Raw genomic sequence first — 15666 nt, 5'->3', positions numbered from 1 at the left:
TCACGTTAGCCTGTTCTTATCCAGAATGTGAATTCCTAATCCTGAAATTAACAGTACAGAACATCTGCATGCGCCGTTACACTTATCCAAATCCCTGAATATTTCTGTGAGACAGTGGCTGGTTTCCACTTTCATGGGTATATAAACAGAATTGTTGCAGCCAGATACATCAGATAGGAGCGAAAGACAGTATTTGCTCATCACTGTTAGTCTGCTGAACTATGTTATCATCATTGTATCGGCTTTATACCACAAAACACAGAAACCAAACTTGAGACTTCTATACCTTTGCTTAAAAGGTCTTGCTCCCTGCGTTGTAGCCAGTACCTCTCTTGTCACCTGCAAAAATTTAATGAAATTTAATCAAACTGAATAGGTAGTTAATAGGTAGATTTCAAAAATTTTCCAGATACCGTTTCAGTATTTAAAAATCTTCATTCTTTGTCAGAGAGATTCCCATCTGTTGAATTTTTAAAAAATCATCACTAACAGCATCTTGCTCAGTAACTAGATAAGACTAATAAAACATACATACCTTTATATAGAAGATCTCCAAAATTTGCACCTGCAAAGAAGTATTTCTTTAAACACACTTCACAACAGCTTAACACTAAAGCCTGTTTATTTCTCAACGGTCCAACACCAGAAAACACTAACATAGGTCAACAACTACTAAGACCAGCACATTTTCGGAATATAAACCCAAATGCCAGGAGCCAAAGAACTGTTTTCATGTCTTACCCCAAGCAAGCCATCCATAGATAAAAACGTGTACCCAGGATCTATGAGAGAAATGATACACCTTTCATTAAAATGTCAATCTTATTGTTAAATTCTTCTCACATTTGTCACAGGGTTCTTCAGTGTTAGATTTGTCTACATGCTCATTTCAGGTCAGACATTTGCTCAACATCATTACAAAAACCCTGTTCAGAGCATGCTCAACATGCACTTGCAAACCAGACAGGAAATTAGCTTGGTAGTTAAGCATTCCACTTTATCAGCATTCTCAGTTAACAGTTGAGGTTACTAAATTGTTTTTAACATTAATGCTTACCAAAAAGTTGGCCCGGACAGGTCAAGGATTCAAGTCCACCTAAGAAATGAGAGTGGTTTTATAACAGCCAAATCAATTTTCTCCCCACAAATCTAAAAAGTGCCTGAAATCAGATAGAGCTAATTAAGACCTTCATGTTCAGTCAGTATTTGCTTATCATCACACAGGCTGCTCTCACAAATTAAGACAGTACAAGGATCTGGCTTTTATTTAATGTATTCAGCACACTGTTCAAGCACTTTATGGGAAGACTGCTTCCTGTGCATTAGAAGGCAACCCTAAAAAGCCGTTAGTGGCATTCTTTGTCATGCTTGCCCTGTCACCAATGTTTAGTTCAGTTACAATTTTACTTACCCCTTGAACTTTCAGCTTAGTGCCTACATAGTGCTTAACTTCCTGCATAGTGCCTACAAAAAGAAAAACTAGTTAGTAGTGGTATTTTACTTACACTATCAGCAAAAGTTTTACTAACTCAGATACAACAAACAAATGGTATTATCTTTTTCATGATTCAGTCTGTTGAACTATGCAACCATCATAGTGTCTGTTTCTTCAGATTCCCCCTCATACTAAATATAAAACTAGAGTGCAGCAATTTAAGTTTGAAAAAAAGGTGAGGAAAACCCTAATATAAGCACCAACATTGACTTGGCAATTTGTAACCCCTTATAAAAAGAAAAGAATTCAAAGTACTAGATAAACATGGACTATAAAAAAGGTTTCTCACCTGTTTGCCCATGGATACAGCATTAAGCTTGTGCTGTAAGACCTGGGAAGAAAACAGTTTCATATAAACTTGGGTGCAATCTCTATGTTCTCTAAACCACCATTTTGTGTGCCTCAGTTAGCATAATGGTGGTAATAATTCTCGTCACCCTCACAGTCAAGAGTAGCAAATAAACTGTCATCATTGTGGCACATTCACTGGACTTTCAATCTAACTTCCCTTTTTCAGGGAATCTCAGTAACTCACCCCAGCAGCGGTTCTCATCCCTTTGGTACACAACTAGAAAATAGACAAAGAATAATCCAATAAAACATGCTGTGCTGCTAAGTTAATCGCTAATGTCGTTAAGCAGTTAAGCCTCAGAATAGAATTTTTCAGAAATCCCTTCTGCCCACTACTCTTAAAACATCACAGGCTTAGCATAAAGACCACATCTAAGCAGATTTCATTCTTCCCACTGTAGTTAGCCGTTACTTACCCGTCCACCAGAAGCCATCAAAAGCCACATTGCATTCATGCCTGGCACCGTTCCTAGGAAAGATTAGGTATTTAAAAAACTAATTTTGTTTTAAACCTAAGTTTAAACCTTACGTCGTTTCCATACCATGTAAGCAAGTCGTTTCCACCACCCATAATTGCGCGAGAGCATTCCACATAATTAAGATTAAGAACCACTGACGGAAATAATGGTGCAGTGCGGAATGCAGCCTTTAGAGAACCACGTGGCCTTCCTGAGAGCAAGTGGCTGAAGGAGACTCGGGCCGAAGTCTTTAACAAAGACCCACTCGGTGACTCGGCACGCGCCGCCATCAGAGCCGTTGGCATTCATCAACAGTCTCAGATGTCCCTACCAACACAGGCTTCATCAGAGGCAGAGCCCGCGAGCCCGCGTTTTTCCGCAGTTCGGCCCAACAACCCGAGGAGTATTAGGTCGCGCCCGCACCCAACTCGCAATCCTCCACCATCTTCATCTTGTGAACCGTGCGAAGGCCTGCGACTGGCCTAGAAATGCCAGCCGTCTTAAAAAGATCGTAACTGCCAAGAGCTGGAGGCCTCTCAGGTTAAGAACTTACTTAACAGCACACAAAAGACACACATACCAAAAGCCATCTCGTACCTTCTAAAGACCGAGATGGCGTCCAGGCGCCTGTATATAAGGATTCTATTCCATGACGTCATGACGCAGACTCTCCGCCAGCGTCGGCTTCAACTCCTCCCCCTCTCATTCTCTTCCTCCTTCAGCAGCACCTCCGTCCAGTCCTCTAAGCCCGCCCCTAGGCCCCGCCCCCTGGCCGCACCCCGGGGCGGGGACACGACCGCCCACGTGATGCAGGGCTCCCCACCCTCCTACGGACTGAGGAGGAGGGGAAGAGAGGGGAGGGGGCGCGAGGGACGGAAAGCGCTGGGGAGGGGGAAGGGGGGCGGTGTAAGGGTGAGCGATTTCCTTCCGGCACGTCGCCCGCTCCGGGGGAGGGGGTGGGGGGTTTCACTTCCGGGACGGTGTTCCGGCCCATTCCGGCCCATTTCCACCCCCGGAGGTAGGTGCTGCTCCTTGACTGGGCTCGGGCCCCGCACAGCAGTCCCGCTGCCCTGCACTGGGGCCGCCTCGCCCGGTCTCCGCCGCAGCCTGCTCCTGGGGCGCTCAGCCATCTCCCTCCACCCCGCCTCAAGGCACCCGGAGACCTTCCACCCGCTTGGCCCCGGGCCGGGCTGAGCTGCCGGACCCGCCCCCTCGTGGGCCCCTCCCTCAGGACCCCGGGATGGGCAGCCCCCTCCCCAACGGCAGCCCGGACACACCCAGATACACACACCCACCTCTAGGCAGCTCCCCGCCCGCTTACGCCTACCGCCTGGACAGGGTCCCGGGGCGCCGCCCCCTTCCCGGTCCTCTACCCTCACCTGATTGCTCGCTTCCCGGCCGCACGCCTTGCTGCCCTCTCCGCCCCCGCTCCTCGGTGACATTTCGCCCCTCTGCTTTTTCCCCGTTCCCCATGCTTCCTAACGCGGACGAAAGCCACTCAAGTACCGGAGTGGCCAACCCCATGCAGTTCCCGATTCTCCCTCTTACAGCTCTCACCCCTCCAGTGCCGACGGTAGAGAAAGACCTTACTCCAGGGGCTTCCTCCTCACTGGGGAATTGACGGGAAGAGCAAACAAAAAAGGCGCTGGTGTAGGCTCCAAAATAAACATCTGAATTCATGATGGCATCGACAGAGGCTCTTATTGGATTAAAAGTTTCAAAACAAACAAAAACGCTTTGGAAAAAGGTCAGATTGGCTAAAGTTGGTTCTTGAAAGCAGTGTATACACTTCCCTATTTACTGATAAGTGTGTGGTAAATGCAGGGCAACTGTGAGCTTGTCCAGATAAGTTCCTGAAGTTTCAGGTCTTAGGTAACTGTGTATGCTCAAGTCAGTGTCTTTCTAATGGGATTTATACAGACTACTCTCAACCAATGAAGACTGTTGGATGCAGTTACAGGCTTAGTGTTTCAGCAACTTTTCAAAAATCTTTTAATGTAAAAATACTGGCCATACTTGGTAAATGCTCTGTTTTTCACCAGCTTTGGGGAACTAAATTTCAGAATCAAAGTATCATTACCACCCTGAAATTTCCAACTTTGAATTTAGATAGAGGCAGACTTATCTACCTTTACCTAATCCTGCGAGTGAACTTCTTCAAGTTCTCTGCATTTGAGTCCTGACACAACTTGGAGTTTTTCATAACCTAGAGTTTACCTCCAAGTCCTAAACCCAAAGCCTTTCTGTGGGGAGCTCTGACCCTTCAGCTTAGAAATAATGACATATTCAGGAGGGATATTAGTCACTTTATAAAATAATGAACATAACTCATGCATCAAGTAGTAAAATATTAAGGGTATCTAATCAGCCCACATGTGTATAATTACATTTATTCTAAAAGTTTCTTTCCTTCTCCAAAGAAAACTTGTCACCGCATTTTATATTGTGTGCAAATACCTTATGATTAACACTTAGTAAATAAAAATTGTCACACTGCTTTTTTTTACCCCCTCTATTCTGTTGAACTTCAGTTTTGATGTTATATAGCTTGTTAATAAGGAAAATGTGGGCATACCTTGAATTTTTAGAAGTCTAACAATCACTTTTTGGTTTTAATGGTGCCTTGCTGTGAAACCTAAACTACTAAACCTGTTGGTATTTCTTTTCCATGTTTAAACATAAGGAAAGTATCTCTATTTATTTGGAGATTTTGAAATTTTACCAGATAATATTTTTAAATAGGTGTGAATTGGAAAGCCTGAAGGGACTGGTTATAATTACTAAGGACAGTTCCTTTCCTCTTTCAGCAGGGTTGAATGCCTGCCTACACCCTCAGGCACGACCATGGAGAAGAGTGGGAACATACAACTGGAGATCCCTGACTTCAGCAACTCTGTCCTGAGCCATCTAAACCAGCTGCGCATGCAGGGCCGTCTCTGTGACATCGTGGTCAACGTGCAAGGACAAGCTTTTCGGGCTCACAAAGTGGTACTGGCTGCCAGCTCCCCCTATTTCCGAGATCACATGTCCTTGAATGAGATGAGTACTGTCTCCATTTCAGTCATAAAGAACCCTACTGTTTTTGAACAGCTCCTTTCTTTCTGTTATACGGGGCGGATATGCCTGCAACTGGCAGATATCATCAGCTACCTGACAGCTGCCAGTTTTCTGCAGATGCAGCATATTATAGACAAATGTACACAGATCCTGGAGGGCATTCATTTCAAAATCAATGTGGCTGAGGTTGAAGCTGAATTAAGTCAAACAAGGACAAAGCACCCAGAGGGACCTCCAGAGTCTCACAGAGTTACACCAAATCTGAACCGCTCCCTTAGCCCCCGACATAATACCCCAAAGGGAAACCGGCGAGGTCAGGTTAGTGCTGTGCTGGATATCAGGGAGCTCAGTCCTCCTGAGGAGTCCACCAGCCCTCAGATAATTGAACAGAGTTCTGATGTAGAGAGCCGGGAGCCCATTCTTCGGATCAACCGAGCAGGACAGTGGTACGTGGAGACAGGAGTAGCAGACCGAGGGGCCCGGAGTGATGATGAAGTTAGAGTTCTTGGAGCAGTACACATCAAAACTGAAAATCTAGAAGAGTGGCTTGGGCCTGAGAATCAGCCTTCCGGAGAAGATGGGAGTAGTGCAGAGGAAGTCACAGCCATGGTGATTGACACCACAGGCCATGGTTCTGTAGGACAGGAAAATTACATGTTAGGATCTTCAGGAGCCAAGGTGGCTAGGCCAACAAGCAGTGAAATTGACAGGTAAGTTTTGTTTGCCCATCTAATGGCTGTTGTGCAGACATAATTAAAGCAGGTCCTCTGTGTGATACAAAGAGTATCTTCCTTACTTGATGTTCTTAGAGTTTGTGTTGGGGAAACTGGAAGTGTGCCAAAAGACTTGCAGTCTAATTTTTTTAAAGCAGGAAGCTCCTAGTCCTGAAGTATTCACAGTGTTGTAAGAATTATGGTAAAATTAGACACTTCATGAATCAGAATAGCATCTGCAGTCACACTAGGATCAGTAATTGCCAGGGTTTCTTCGGAATTCCAGGAAGAGAGCTGGTCATCAGCTGGGAATCTGACAGCATTGCCCTTCCTTGGTATGTTCTCACACAGGTAGGTGGCCTCTGGAAGTTTCGCATTCCTTTGTAGCACTGTTTACTTTTCTTTGCCCCCATCTACCAAATTAGACGAAATATGGTACCAGCAGTGATTGTTCTTTTTAGTGTAATCACAGTAATTCTAAAGAAAAGCTTTTTGGGTGTTTTTCATTCCTTTTTTTTCACTTGTCATTTGATGACATTTTTTCTGTTTTGTCATTGAGGACAGCTGCTACCACAAACCTGACAGTTTCTTTTTTTCACCAGTGCTACTATGCCCTATGCCCCATGCCCCATTTTTCGCTTTCTAATGCATTGCAGTCGTTAGAACATTTCTTTGGGGGGAAATAACAATAATTTTAATCTAAGTAAATTGGAAGAAAGTCTCAATTGAAAGAAATATTACCAACTAAGATGGGTAATATTCTTTTCCTTTCTTAAAAATTTAAAATTGTATGAACAGTGATAACTAAATAAGCTATGATTTTGGTTCGCATCTGGTCTTGAGAGACAAGTGTGTCACAGAAATTCAGAGAGTATATACTGTATCCATTTAAGTTGGTCTTGATTAGGGTATTTTCCTTCTTGTGTCCTTAATAGTTAAAATATTCTTGAGCATAATACTTATTGTCACCCTATGTTAGCACTGTTGTCCCCCCCATCTTAGAACTGTATCAGAAATAATAGCTTAAATGCAAAGATTTTTGATCTTCATGATCTACGTCAACAGTCTGAAATATATAAAAAATTATCATGGGGCTTGGGGAAAGGATCAACCAAGAACCTAAAAGTTATATAGAAGAAACAAAATTACAGACCCAGTTTTAATTTTTTCTTTTTTGGTCTTCTGGTACTTATATAAGGATAGAAGTTTATATTTAGCCTTAGATTCACCAGGTCATATTGGCTGCATCATTTTGTATTTCTTAAATTTACTAGGGCAAGCTTTTCTTATTTCATGTATGATTCTGTATTGGCTCCATGAAAGGACTTCTTAGAAATCTGTTGTTCAGTTTGTTCCGCCTTCCTAGACTATGGGATAAAGGAGGCAGACATCACCATTTTGACACTACTTTTGACACTACTTTTGTATTAGTCCCCTTTGTGCTCTTCTTCCAACAGATTTAGCCCCTCCGGCAGTGTTGTTCCCTTGACGGAGAGACACAGAGCCAGAAGTGAGTCTCCTGGGAGAATGGATGAGCCTAAGCAACCCAGCTCCCAGGTATGTAGTTGTGGATTTAGAACTGCTGCAGTGGTTGAAGAAATTGCCACTGTGTGTGAACATAGTATAATGAATAAGAAAGGAAAGATGTAGGAGAGGTAACATTGGTCTTGTTTAATAAATACTGTATATGATTACTTTTCTCTTTATTCTTGCTTGTGAGCATGCAGGAAATACACTTTTGGTGTCAGCAGATTTGGGGAAGTAGAAAAGGATAAGATTGTGAAACTCTTTCCTGATTATAGGAGCCAGTCTATAGTCCTAAGAGTAATAAAAATAACCTCTGAAAACTACATGCAGCTAATGTAGGACCTGGGATGGAGAGAGTTTGATTTTGTACATGTGTGGATATAAGACTACATAATTATTAGTTTATATAGTATTGTAGATTTGTAAATGAATTGCTTATGCATTTTTGTGTCCTGTTTGCTTTTTAGTATGCTTGTATCCTTTCATTTATTTTCTTCCTAAATGTCCTGTTAGACTAAAATGTTCTAGAAAGGATAGGAATGATGTCTTCTATTTTATTTGCAACTCTTTTTAGCAAGTAGTATAAGTATGTAGTTGGTTGATATTTTTGGTTTTTTCTCACAGGTGTTTATCATTGAAGATTGATTTTTAAAAAGTTGGTGAACTCACCAAGTAGAACACAATAAATTGTAAACACTGTGGCCCTTTAAAAGGAAACACTGGTGGATTAAGATTGCGTAGCTAATTTTTTATCTTCTGCACTATACTGATAGTATCTTGTTTAATTTTTATCTAAACCACTAGATGTTTATTGTGTATATAGTATAGTAACAGCAGTTAAGACATTGTTATAAACTGTATTTACTTGTATATTATCATGCTGTTTGGTATCAGAAAAGGAACTGCAACCATTATAGGAGAATTTTTTAGTTTTAATAAGGTGTGAGAGAAAGTGTTAGGAGCTTGGAGGAAAAGTAAGTTTACTCATATTATTAGGGCCCTTCTTCTCTTCATCTCTCAAATAAAATGTGATGACTCTGTGACCTATGTGACGGTAACTATTGTGAAAATAAATACAGCAATGAGACAGACCTTACAACTTAATGTGGGCATAAGACAGACTAACAAATACACAAAGCACATATAGATAAGGCTATATAGACTTAAGTAACTGTGTTGTGGGAGTAGGAGTGCTTAAAAGGCAGTTACAGGAATCAATATCCACTTAAGGAAAGTGTTACTCAGGGGAGTTTAAGTGTGGTTTTTAAAGTAGTTAGAAAGAGATGACTTATTCCACATATAGTTAGGATAGGGACAAAAATTGGAATTCTACAAGGTTGTTTACCTGACTGAAGCAGAAGGTACAGGCTGTAAAGAAATAGGAGATAAGTGGTATTGTCTGCAATTGCTATTAAGAGATGAGTTAATATATGCCTTAACACAGGGGTCCCCAACCCCCAGGCCTCGGACCAGTAGCGGCTCCCCATTGTCAGTGGAAAAATTGTCTTCCATGAAACGGTCCCTGGTGCCAAAAAGGTTGGGGACCGCTGTCTTAACATGGAAAGTTTATTATGACGAGTCTACTCACCAGTTATTTTTTTCCCACCACATAGAACCAAAACAGGACATGGACTTACATTGTAGTAAAAACAAATTTTGGTAGGCTTGAAGAGCTTCTTGATTATAAGGGTGATTTAACTGGAACAGAATACTTAAGGTCACTCCTTTATTCGAAATATTCTTGGCTTTTTCCTTTTTCTACCACATGAAGGTTAAAATACTTGGTCTAATTTTCCAAGTAATTTATAATCTTTCTAACCCAGCTTTTCTCACCATTCATCAGCATTAACTGTCCCAAACAGGCAGACTTTGTACCTCGGAACTCCATCAGACTTCTGTCTCTGCACCTTGAGTCTGGAATACTCTGTTCTTCCCAGGTGTCTGAGTCCACGCAAGGCCTAACTCCTAGTTCCTTCTGTCCTAACTAGCCTAGTCCTCTTTGATCTCCCCTTCTTAAACCACTGTAGCATTTATACATGGTACCATATAATTTTTTCCTAATTCTCTACTGACTCATATAAATTATTCTTTTCTTATTTACATTAATTTGTCTCCTTCTAGATTGAAATCTCCTTGAGAGCAGAGCCCACATTTTCTAATCTTAGTATCTGACATTGTCTTATCAGGTGCCCACTAAATGGGAGTTGTTTTAGCTCTAAGTAGTTTTGAGTAGCTAAGATTACTGAATAGGTGCCCAATAAAGAGACAACTACTAAATAAGGAGTTATTTAGTTCCCTGTGAAGTCCTCAGTTTGGGAGATATTTAAATAAAATTAATGCACCAATCAGATAAGTCCCTTCAGTTCTTTTAGTCTCTGATTAGTAACTGAAGATTAGGATTGTGGACAGCAGTGAAGGCCATGTCAAGAATCTAGACTGGTATTTGTTTTAGAAAATACGGGAAGCATTCATTTATATGGAATTTACTCATTGTATGGAATAATTCATTTAAAAAATAGTTTTTGAACACCAGCTACATATCAGGCACTGTCAAGTCCTGGCATATTAGGCAATATAGAATTATCCCTGTGCTTACAGAGTTTACAATCTAGTAGGGAATTGCCAACTGGGAGAAGTGAAATGATCCACTTCTTCCTGACGAAGAGAACCAGGAGGCAGCCATTTTTGTCCTTGCTTCTTTTAGAGTATAAAGGAATAAAACTGCCAAAGATACATTGTTACCTTTGACAAGGACCTAATCTACATTTTATGCTCATTTATTTGCTCTTTTATTGCAATTTATTTTATTTTATTTTTTGTTGTGCTATGCACGCCTCTCACTGTTGTGGCCGCTCCCGTTGCGGAGCACAGGCTCCAGACGCGCAGGCTCAGCGGCTATGGCTCACGGGCCCAGCCGCTCTGCAGCATGTGGGATCTTCCCGGACCGGGGCACGAATCCGTGTCCCCTGCTTCGGCAGGCGGACTCTCAACCACTGCGCCACCAGGGAAGCCCTATTGCAATTTTATTGCAATAATTTTTAGGTGAAATTGATCATAATGTGTGAGTTTTCTGATTATGGTTCATGACAGATAAATAAAATACATTCACTTTCTGTTTGTGGATAATACTGCTATGACATTGTTTTCCTTAAAGTTAGGCAGTTTTTTTTAGGGAATAGGTATCCTCAAGATTATGAATAATATTGTGAATTTTTGTAATGTTTAATAATAGCTAACATTTATTGAGCTACATTAAGCACTTTCATTCAACGCTCATAGCAACCTATAAGGCAGATGCTAATTATATTTGTTTTACAGATGAAGAAACTGATGCACAGAGTAGTTAAATAACTTGCTCAAAGTCGAACAGTAAGTAGGATGCAGGTTTGAACCCAGGTTCCAGCACCCTTAATTTCTGTAAAGTATAACATCAGGCATTCAGGGATATCTCAAGGAATTATTATCATATTTGATTCCCATGAGAATCCAGTGGAATTGGCAAAACATATTCTAACATTTTTATTTTATGGATGGGGAAACTAAACCTCAGAGAAGTTATTCTATGCTCTGCCCATGGTCACCCAGGACCTTTTAGTGGGATAATCCCTCATTATTATTATTATTATTTTTGGCTGTGTTGGGTCATCGTTGCTGCGCGCAGGCTCTCTCTAGCTGTGGCGAGTGGGGGCTACTCTTCTTGTGGTGTACAGGCGTCTTATTTCGGTGGCTTCTCGTTGCGGAGCACAGGCTCTAGGCGCACGAGCTTCAGTAGTTGTGGTGTGGGGGCTTCAGTAGTTGTGGTTTGCGGGCTCTAGAGCGCAGGCTCAATAGTTGTGGTGCAAGGGCTTAGTTGCTCCACAGCATGTAGGATCTTTCCGGACCAGGAATCGAACCCATGTCCCCTGTATTAGCTGGTGGATTCTTAACCACTGCGCCACCAGGGAGGTCCCAATCCCTCATTCTTTATGTGAGTTCAGTTTTGATTATCCAGGGAATTGGAGCAGAAAGAAATGTTATATGAAATAAATCAGAAATCATCTAAAGCCTTACCATTCAATGCTTGACCTCATACTGCTTCCCAAACCTGCTGAGAACCACCTCTATTCTGTTGGAAATACTGAAGAGCATTGTTAGCTAACGTGTGAAAGGAGACAACACACATTTTTAGATATTCAAGAAAGGGTATAAGATTATTTGCTAATTAGATTCATTTTTCTCCATTTAATCCAGTCAACTTTTACATATTCTCCTCTTTGCATTGTACTTTATCTCTGCTACACGTATGGAATTTTCTCCTATATATTTAAAATGCTTATATAGGGACTTCCCTAGAGGTCCAGTGGTTAAGGCTTTGTGCTTCCAATGCAGGGGGCACAGGTTCCATCCCTGGTCAGGGAACTAAGATCCCACATGCTGTGCGGCCAAAAAATAAATAAATAAATAAAATGCTCATATATATTTGTGTGTGTGTGTGTGTGTATTTTTGTTTTTGTTTTTTTCTTTTTTTGGCCATGCCGCACATCACGTAGGATCTTAGTTCCCTTACCAGGGCTTGAACCCATGCCTCCTGCAGTGGAAGCGCAGAATCTTAACCACTGGACCACCAGGGAAGCCCCTATATATGTATTTTGTGTGTGTGTGTATGTGTATATAAGCTTTTTACTCAAAACATTATACATAAAAAACATATGTGCTATATACACCCATGCACACAAGAACTTTAGAAGTCAGCAGGCTAAATAAATCAGAAATTTATGAATGGTGACATTTTAATATAGAATTTTGAATGCAAAGGATTTATAAATTCAAGATTTTTAAATTATTCATTCAAAGGAATATATTGTTCCCTCTCCCTCCCAGCTTTCAGATAGGAGGAAACCATGTTTATTTCATATGTTAAATATTTTGACTATTTAGATTGTTCATGTTCAGATTAAGTAAAACAAAATTAAGGTCTTAGCTAATTGATATTAAGGAATTATTGTGGTTTTTTTAGGTGCGATAGTGGTATTTCGATTACATTAAGAAAAAAGAATCCTCGTCTCTTAGAAATGCATACTAGAATATGTATGAAATTATGTCTGGGATTTTCTTCAAAAATAATATGAAAAAGGAGAGAAGTAGGTGAGGGTAAAGAAAAAACAAAATTGTTCATGTGTTGATAATTGTTGGGTGATGAGGAGTCAACACACTGTTGTGTCTAAAACGTAATAAAAAGTTTTAAACTGTATCATTTTCCCTTCATTAAAAAAGAAATTAAATCAGAAAACGAAAGCATTTATTTTGCAATGATGTAAAGGGTTAGTAATCTAAGTAACAATAGCAGAGTTTTAATGCTACTTTTATAATAATTGCTTTTTTTATGTCTTGAGGAATTTTATTTCAATGCAAGAAATTTAACTTAGTGGGGAGATACTTTATAAACTAAGAGAAATTGGAGGAATATAACTCACAGATTATTCTCTTTATTTATTTTTGGCTGCATTGGGTCTTCGTTGCTGCACGCGGGCTTTCTTTAATTGCGTCAAGTGGGGGCTACTCTTCGTTGCGGTGCGCGGGCTTCTCATTGCGGTGGCTTCTCTTGTTGTGAGCACGGGCTCTAGGCGCGCAGGCTTCAATAGTTGCGGTGTGTGGGCTCTATAGCGCAGGCTCAGTAGTTGTGGCTCGCGGGCTCTAGAGCACAGTAGTAGAGCACAGTAGTTGCGCACAGGCTTAGTTGCTCTGTGGCATGTGGGATCTTCCTGGACCAAGGCTCGAACCTGTGTCCCCTGCATTGGCAGGCGGATTCTTAACCACTGTGCCACCAGGGAAGCCCTCTCTTTACTTTTAATAATCTGTTTAAATCAAACCACTACAAATAATAGGTATGTAAAATTAGATGATAATACTTCTGTGCAGTGTATTTTAAGGACACTTACCTTTACTATAATCAGTTTGAAAAGTGAATTAGCAACATCATTAGGAATATGTATTTCTCCTACTTTGATTTTGTCTGCTTTTTGTTCAGAAGTTTCATCTTTTTGTTCAGAGGGCAAAATCAGAAACCAAGTCTTTTTTTTTTTTTTTTGGTGACTTTTTTTTTTAACTTATTTACTTATTTATTTATTTTGGTTGTGCCAGGTCTTAGTTTCGGCTCCAGAGCTCCTTAACTGTGGCTTGGCGGCTCCTTAGTTGCAGCAGTCTGGCTCCTTAGTTGTGGCATGCAAACTCTTAGTTGCAGCATGTGTGTTGGATCTAGTTCCCTGACCAGGGATTGAACCCGGGCCCCCTGCATTGGGAGCACGGAGTCTTATCCACGGCACCAGCAGGGAGGTCCCAGAAACCAAGTCTTGTACTTCTTTCTCTGTGGCACCTGTCATTGTATTTGGTGGACAATAGTCACTCAGTAAATACTTACTGAGTATCAAATTGTGAAGAGGTTATAGGAGGGAATAACCAAGTTAGTAAATTCATATCTCAGCCTAGTTTCCTTTCCCAGCTCTTTTGCCAGTTTTCTCTGAGGTCAGTTAAACTTTTATTAGTCTTTAGAATGAAGAAAATGTGTTGGTGTGGTACTAAAATATTTTGGGGTAAAAAGGAATACTGTCACCTACAAATTATATACATTTTTATAAAGCTAGTTACTGTTGGGTTAAATTTTAGTATTAATGATAATGCCATAAATATGATTTATAATGTGCTTGCCATAATGTATTCTGTACTATCCGATATAGTAGCCATTAGCCATGTCACATGTGGCTATTTAAATTTAAATTTTAGTTAACTGAAAGCAATTAAAATGAAAAATTCAGTTCCTCAGTCACACTAGCAAATTACACATGCTTAATAGCCACATGTGCCTGGTGGCAACTGTATTAGGTGGTGTGGATTATCAAGTATTTCCATCATCACAGAAAGTTGCCTAAGTTGCCAACATTGCCTAAGTACCTACCTGATTGTCTAGACTATAATTGCAAATTAGAGTCCAAATGGATGGTATTAGTGGGCTTAGATTCTCGTACCACCACAAATTAAACATTCAGCAGGGGTTTAATAAGCATGCAGTTTTTCAGCAAGAAAGTAACTCAGCTGTCCTGTTCTTTTATGGTAATGGAATAGAGTGGCCTCGATTTTTTTTTTTAATTTCTATCTTAACATCTTTACTTTTTCATAGTAATTAATTTCCTATTTGGATCGCTACAAAAAATAGGCATATAGCTAAGTAACAGAGGTAAAAATAGATTTGATGTCTTTTACTCTATATACGTAATAATACATATTCTTTCTTATTGTCCTCACCTGGTACAGGTAGAAGAGTCAGCAATGATGGGAGTAAGTGGCTATGTGGAGTATCTCCGAGAGCAGGAAGTATCTGAGCGGTGGTTCCGGTATAACCCCCGTCTCACCTGTATCTACTGCGCCAAATCTTTCAACCAGAAGGGGAGCCTGGACCGCCACATGCGCCTGCACATGGGGATTACACCATTCGTCTGCCGCATGTGTGGCAAGAAATATACCCGGAAAGATCAGCTGGAGTATCACATCCGCAAGCACACAGGCAACAAGCCCTTTCACTGTCATGTTTGTGGCAAAAGTTTCCCCTTCCAGGCCATCTTGAATCAGCACTTTCGCAAAAACCACCCTGGCTGTATACCCCTGGAGGGGCCTCATAGCATCTCCCCTGAAACAACTGTCACATCTCGGGGACAAGCCGAGGAAGAGTCACCTTCACAAGAAGAGACAGTTGCTTCTGGGGAAACTGCCCAGGGCTCTGTGTCCACTACTGGGCCAGATTGAAACAGCGAGGAGGTGGGGCAGACTCTCTTCCCCTTTGGGCCGTAAGTAACCAGCATCACGGCCATGGGCTGGTACTTAGATTCACAAAATGCCACAACACCAGATCAGAAGATGTTAGCAAGATGTTGTATCAGCAACATACACAAAAGCACTAGAGGCTCTTCCCCTCTTTCTTCCCACCTCACACTTTGGAAAATAATCAAGCAAATCAACTTTCTAATTCAGGGATCAACAGCCTTGGTTTGTTAACTTTATAAAAAAAAAAATTTTTTTAACAAAACAATGATAA

The 15666-nt window shown here is 41.0% G+C and overlaps 2 protein-coding genes and 8 non-coding genes across 24 annotated transcripts in view; 1 reads left to right on the top strand and 9 right to left on the bottom strand.

Moving 5' to 3' along the window:
• CENPL (centromere protein L) overlaps positions 1–3901 on the bottom strand; it is a 50836-nt gene extending 46935 nt beyond the window's left edge. For 8 of the 15 annotated variants that reach the window (XM_060296170.2, XM_060296165.2, XM_060296171.2 and 5 more), the window contains exons 1-8: positions 2263–2878; positions 2031–2063; positions 1785–1826; positions 1412–1464; positions 1058–1096; positions 742–782; positions 536–565; positions 287–339 (exon numbers count right to left, since the gene is read on the bottom strand). The gene's annotated coding sequence lies outside the window, so the exon portion shown is untranslated. The other 7 variants (XM_060296214.2, XM_060296218.2, XM_060296204.2 and 4 more) reach the window with 7 other exon arrangements.
• On the bottom strand, positions 162–242 carry LOC115863153 (small nucleolar RNA snR60/Z15/Z230/Z193/J17). Its single transcript, XR_004043408.1, has one exon. It is a non-coding gene; the product is annotated as a small nucleolar RNA snR60/Z15/Z230/Z193/J17 (small nucleolar RNA).
• On the bottom strand, positions 411–494 carry LOC115863149 (small nucleolar RNA SNORD79). The gene has a single exon (XR_004043404.1). It is a non-coding gene; the product is annotated as a small nucleolar RNA SNORD79 (small nucleolar RNA).
• On the bottom strand, positions 857–921 carry LOC115863159 (small nucleolar RNA SNORD78). Its single transcript, XR_004043413.1, has one exon. It is a non-coding gene; the product is annotated as a small nucleolar RNA SNORD78 (small nucleolar RNA).
• LOC115863152 (small nucleolar RNA SNORD44) lies at positions 1165–1225 on the bottom strand. The gene has a single exon (XR_004043407.1). It is a non-coding gene; the product is annotated as a small nucleolar RNA SNORD44 (small nucleolar RNA).
• Positions 1532–1601, bottom strand: LOC115863158 (small nucleolar RNA SNORD77). Its single transcript, XR_004043412.1, has one exon. It is a non-coding gene; the product is annotated as a small nucleolar RNA SNORD77 (small nucleolar RNA).
• Positions 1894–1975, bottom strand: LOC115863147 (small nucleolar RNA SNORD24). Its single transcript, XR_004043402.1, has one exon. It is a non-coding gene; the product is annotated as a small nucleolar RNA SNORD24 (small nucleolar RNA).
• Positions 2140–2201, bottom strand: LOC115863160 (small nucleolar RNA SNORD75). Its single transcript, XR_004043414.1, has one exon. It is a non-coding gene; the product is annotated as a small nucleolar RNA SNORD75 (small nucleolar RNA).
• On the bottom strand, positions 2585–2664 carry LOC115863151 (small nucleolar RNA SNORD74). Its single transcript, XR_004043406.1, has one exon. It is a non-coding gene; the product is annotated as a small nucleolar RNA SNORD74 (small nucleolar RNA).
• ZBTB37 (zinc finger and BTB domain containing 37) lies at positions 3310–15377 on the top strand. The gene is made up of 4 exons (XM_060296157.1): positions 3310–3322; positions 5115–6071; positions 7532–7631; positions 14889–15377. Exons 2-4 carry the CDS (start codon positions 5149–5151, stop codon positions 15375–15377), a joined length of 1512 nt encoding a protein of 503 aa, XP_060152140.1. The 5' UTR covers positions 3310–3322; positions 5115–5148.
• Positions 15378–15666: the final 289 nt, after the last annotated feature.

The sequence above is a fragment of the Globicephala melas genome, chromosome 1 (genome assembly GCF_963455315.2).
Source record: "Globicephala melas chromosome 1, mGloMel1.2, whole genome shotgun sequence".
Taxonomy (NCBI): domain Eukaryota; kingdom Metazoa; phylum Chordata; class Mammalia; order Artiodactyla; family Delphinidae; genus Globicephala; species Globicephala melas.
This window is presented reverse-complemented; position numbering and strand designations above follow the sequence as displayed.